General features: G+C 35.9%; 1 protein-coding gene across 2 annotated transcripts in view; it reads right to left on the bottom strand.

Annotated features, from left to right (window-relative positions):
- LOC107734493 (activin receptor type-1C-like) overlaps nt 1–4,111 on the bottom strand; it is a 63,067-nt gene extending 58,956 nt beyond the window's left edge. For both annotated transcript variants that reach the window (XM_016546466.1, XM_016546467.1), the window contains exon 1: nt 3,935–4,111. In XM_016546466.1, the coding sequence (XP_016401952.1) occupies nt 3,935–3,998 (64 nt within the window). In that variant the 5' untranslated portion in view covers nt 3,999–4,111. The remainder of the gene's footprint in view (nt 1–3,934) is intronic.
- Between the last annotated feature and the right edge of the window lie 1,658 nt (nt 4,112–5,769).

Here is a 5,769-nt window from a genome sequence, read left to right as displayed (position 1 = left end):
TCCTATTCTATCTATAGCACACCTGTACATACAATTTATTCTTTTTTTGTGGTTTATATTTATGCATGTGTATTTTATTCACATCTTATTTTTATTATCTGTGTGTTGTTGTTGTCTCCGTGTACTGGAAGCTTGTGACACAATAACAAATTCCTTGTATGTGCAAACATACTTGGCTATAAAGCTCTTTCTGATTCTGATTCTGATAAATAATGAGAGGTGATACAATTTTGAGTCATTTGACATTGTGTCCAACACCCAAACACCATGATCAGTGAGTACAAAGTGACTCTTTCTATCATTGTTGTCCTTTGTCTTGATATTGCCTAACAACAAACAACCTTAAACCAGTGGAATACATAAGTAATCTTGTTAACCTATATTTTTAGAACCCATGGCCAGTTGCTATTTGTGCTGTGTGACAGGAGGTTTTTAGGTTATGTAAGCAGGTTCTTACTCTCAGACTGCAGTGAAAATCTCTATAATGCAGCTTAGTATAATCTAAGGCTGTCTGTAACACACCTGCATGTCTGTATATGTGTGCGCTGCCTCTTTCTGAGGCCTTTCTTTTCAATCGAAGGTTTACAAATGTAATCTAGGAGGACTGATTTAATATAATTCTTAAAAACTGTAAAAGAAAAAAAACTGGGTTTTTTTTCCTAATATAGATGTATTTATTTCTAATATAATTGTTGAGGTGTAGAGGAACTTTAAGCTGCATTGTGACAAAATGATCACTTCCATATAGTTTTTCAGAATGTAAACTTATTCATTTTAGACAGAACTTCTGTTACAAAATTGTTGCTCTAATATACCAGTTAACAATTCATTCATCAAAGAGATGCCAAATACAACACAAACGCAACCATCCCATCTAACTGAAGCTGCTCTTTCTCTAAAAATCTCAAATGTAGCCTACTCTTGAAAACAAGCTCATAAATCTGATGATACTATCTGAAATATGCTCACGAAACTAAAAGGGGAGGATCATTCAAACATGTGTACATAACTCTAGGTACTGTTCAGTATGTGAGAACAGCAGCATATAACTGCATTCTGAAGTTACCTTTCATAGATTTGTATTCCTCTATAGCTCTAATATCTAAAAAAGGAGTTAAATCAACTACAGAATTATAAATATAAAGCACATGTCTCCATTTATAATACACTATGACGAATTCCTCAACTGAAACATAAAACAGGGAACAAATTATAAGCACTCTGAATCTAGAAGACATCACTGTGGTTAGTTGAAATGTGCAAAATCAAACATTCAAATATCTTCTATATTGCATTTTATATGAAGGTACTATCTGGGATGAACAAATGTGCTTTACTGATCCCAAAGGAGAGGTTAAGTAAAGCTTTACAATGCAATAGTTACAATGCAATACAACAGCCCCTAAGAATCAAATTCTTATCTCCAGACTTAGGAGTTTGGATCACTAACCACTAAACTAAAAGCCATGGTCATGGGAGTTTTGGTCTTGATCACCACTAACTATTATTCCGTTATGTAAGTCTGGGTTTGGGCAATTAAGGCAGGACAAATCAAGAGAAACAGTGCAGCCTCTAAGTATCAACACAAGGTTAATGCTGTGACAATTTAAAAGTGCTTTGACAATGTAAAATGCTTTGAGCATCTAAGAAAAGCTCTACAGAACTGTGGCAAATTACTAGCGTCCAAGCACAGAAGTTCCGGAGGCACCTATTGTTATTGTTAGTGTTCTTCTTTTTCCTGCTCTTCAGTCTATGACAGCCTATAGAACTGTTAATAGGAAAGTTAGAAGCACACAGTTAGAAGTGGACAGTCTGATCATTAACCATAACCTAACCATAGCAAGTTTGAAGTCTCTATCTCAAACCATCTAATGCCACCAACAGCTCAGAGTTGCACTTATTGCTCTTTTGTTAGTCCTCATTTGTAAGTCACTTTAGATAAAAGTGACTGCTAAATGATTAAATGTAAATGCTTATAAAAACAAAATTCTTTCAAATGTACCATTTTTCATATGACAATTTTTTTTTTATTCTTAAAAACCTGTTTTCAAACTAGATAGTTTGTCTAATTTTCATGAAAATTAACTCAGGTCATCCTCAGACAATGCTGCCAAAAATGTATCAAGAGCTTTTTCATAGACCAAACCATTCTCATTTAATGCTTTAACGAATTTAACGAATTGAGGCTGTATCTCCACAATGCTTTGGCATATTGAGATGAAACTTGGTATACTTCATAGACTGATAACCCGTGATAAGATTCAGCAGAGCACAGAATAATGTAAGACAGATAACTTATTAATAGTTTGACCAAAATCATGAGACATGCCCTTTACATGATATATCAGGTCAAACAATTTAAAATTTTCCCATGTAAGCAAAACGTTTTTTTGCATCTTTATCTTTGAATTTGTTGTCAAGATTATTATTGAGAAAACGTGACAAGCCTTTGGCAACAGAAGCACTGTTTCTGCCATCCAAACATGATTTAAACAAATAGCTGCAAAGCAATCCTTTTTGTGGCCTATTTTGTGGATTTTCCGATAAATTGAGCACTTTTGAGGAAGATTTAGAATCTGTGGATAATAGTCTCAATACTCCAGAAAAGCTATGCAACATGAATAAATTATGCAGATTACTATTCTTTTCACCATACTGTTCTTAAATACTGTTATCTTTTACTTAGGGTTACCAAGACTTACCGTCACTGTGGTAATTTGCATCTGCTCATTTGTGAGATATGTTGTTGATTATATTTTGTTAATCGAAAACAAGTCAAATTTGTATGTGGCAGTAACCGTGCTAAGACTGTTACATGTATTTCCCCCCGCAAGATCATCCAGGCATGTTAGGGCTCCAGGGCTCTATTTGAAACTTCTAGACGGTTTGTGCAAAATTTTACACAGATCATCATCACACCATGCTGGTAAAATGCTATTAAAAACTTGCTGATACCTCAAAGAGCTTTCATTTAACTAATTATCAAATTTGAAATCAAGGAGCCGCACAGTGTTTTATGGAGTATCTTGACAACACTACTGCCTACTGCAATGAAACGTAAAGCCTGCCAAATCATGACGGCGCTCTGGTGCACCATGCCATGCTTTTTTTTTGTTTAGCTCCTCATTTTGCCTCTTTTGGGCTTGACAAACTGTAAAAGGCAAACAAACAAGATATGATGGCAATTTACACTACATTATTGTAATTATTATTACTGCTATCTTAATCTTCATTTTTATGGCAATCTTTATTGAAACACCTGAATACTTAGATTGAACATTCACTAACACTTTGCCTCACAAAGGTCAAACAACTCTTTTCATGTATTTCTGCTGCTTCTCATTCCAGCTGCACTGAAATAAAAAATATCATACTGTATTTGGCCATTTACTGATGTCTGTGAAAAGTAAATGTACACACTGTACCGACAGATCCTAACCAATACAGACAATCACCAGATTACAGAACATCACTTCATTATACACGCAGATTGAACATGTTCAGTCAGTAAAAACAAGTGCCCTTGGTAAGTGTCTGTCGGTGCAGTGTAAATTAGCCTTTAGAGATGTGTTTTCCTAAGTAAACACACAAGTCTGTGCTTTTAAGGGATCTGGACGCACCTGTGAACACCTGTTTCACCAAGCACTGGTCTGATCTTTTGACTTTAACCAGTTCATTACATAATGCTCTGAGTCCATCTAAAAAAGTAAGTTAAGAATAATCATAGCAGAATGAGGCGGTCATTAGGTTCACAGCAGTGTAACGTCATCTAAATACAGTAAGAAGATTACACAACATATTATAATGACTATGAACTCAGCTTTATTTACAGTTGCAGCTTTACTTACTGTTGCAGTCACAAATATTCTTCCACTTTTGGTCTAAAACCATGTTTAATAGAGAACAGAGTGAACTGGCAAAGCAGAAACTGTACCTGCAGTGAGTTGCACAAATGTGAAGAGTAAAAGCGCCGCTTCTGAGCACCTGAGATAAGACATGACATCTGTCACTCTCTGCGCATCAATACATCCACCTTTATAGACAAAATCATCATGACTCGGTTCTGCTGCATTTCCACGGTGACTGCTTGCATTGCTCCACTCAAAATAAACCCCAGAGCAACTAAACACGTAGAAAGAGACTTGCTCCACCTCTTGTGGCTTAATGTAAGAGGATTACAGAGAGAGGGAGAGAGAGAGAGAGAGAGAGAGAGCAGCAGGGGTGCACCAGAGACTCAGACGCCATGGCTGTGAAACACCAATAACCTTGGTAAAGGAACTATAGAATATAATATTTATTCATTTCCTGCTAAGCAGAATTCCTGGAATCATAGAAGTTTTAGGACCTGGCTGCTGTGATTGGTCTAGAGAGTTTATGGCTTTTAAGCGATAACACATGGACCCACTTTACATTGAGTGTCCTTAACTATGTACTTAAATTTAAATTAATCATTTAATACAATGTACATGTGTACATACATGTTTTTACATTGCACTTATATTTGAAAACCCCATCCTGTAATCACATTTGTAATTATTTCTGTAGTTACATCTATAATTACACTGCTGAGTCTGACCCGCATTTCCACGGTGACTGCTTGCATTGCTCCACTCAAAATAAACCCCAGAGCAACTAAACACGTAGAAAGAGACTTGCTCCACCTCTTGTGGCTTAATGTAAGAGGATTACAGAGAGAGGGAGAGAGAGAGAGAGAGAGAGAGAGCAGCAGGGGTGCACCAGAGACTCAGACGCCATGGCTGTGAAACACCAATAACCTTGGTAAAGGAACTATAGAATATAATATTTATTCATTTCCTGCTAAGCAGAATTCCTGGAATCATAGAAGTTTTAGGACCTGGCTGCTGTGATTGGTCTAGAGAGTTTATGGCTTTTAAGCGATAACACATGGACCCACTTTACATTGAGTGTCCTTAACTATGTACTTAAATTTAAATTAATAATTTAATACAATGTACATGTGTACATACATGTTTTTACATTGCACTTATATTTGAAAACCCCATCCTGTAATCACATTTGTAATTATTTCTGTAGTTACATCTATAATTACACTGCTGAGTCTGACCCACCCTTACACCTAACCATATCACCAAACCTTTTCCTAACCTTAACCGTTTTCCACCTCAATAGCAGCAAAAGTTATTTATTTATTTATTCATTCATTCATTTTCATTTTAAGAAATCAAATTTTTTTTTTTTTTGTTAAACATGTTTTATTGTCATGAAAATAACAAGATGACCTTGTGGCATTTAAAGGGAGCATGATATACATTGACATGCAGAGACTTCCTGCAAGAGTCTACACCCCCAAGATTACTGTTATAAACATGAGCCGTGTCCAAAAGGTAAAGGGGGAGGTGTTGTTACAATATTTTCAGTATTTCTCAGAGGGCGGGCTTCAAGTATAACTCGTTTGAAGTAATGGTGCTTCATATAACATTATCCAGAGAAACAAGTGTTAATGATAAATCCCCTATGATGTTTGTACTGGCTACTGTATACAGGCCACCAGGGCACCATACAGACTTTATTAAAGAATTTGCTGATTTTCTATCTGAGTTTGTGCTGGCTGCAGATAAAGTTTTAATTGTTGGTGATTTTAATATCCATGTTGATAATGAAAAAGATGCATTGGGATCAGCATTCATAGACATTCTGAACTCTATTGGGGTTAGACAACACGTGTCAGGACCTACTCATTGTCGAAATCATACTCTAGATTTAATACTGTCACATGGAATTGATGCT

This window comes from Sinocyclocheilus rhinocerous, unplaced genomic scaffold (assembly GCF_001515625.1).
Source record: "Sinocyclocheilus rhinocerous isolate Xijiao unplaced genomic scaffold, SAMN03320098_v1.1 scaffold340, whole genome shotgun sequence".
Lineage (NCBI taxonomy): Eukaryota > Metazoa > Chordata > Actinopteri > Cypriniformes > Cyprinidae > Sinocyclocheilus > Sinocyclocheilus rhinocerous.
This window is presented reverse-complemented; position numbering and strand designations above follow the sequence as displayed.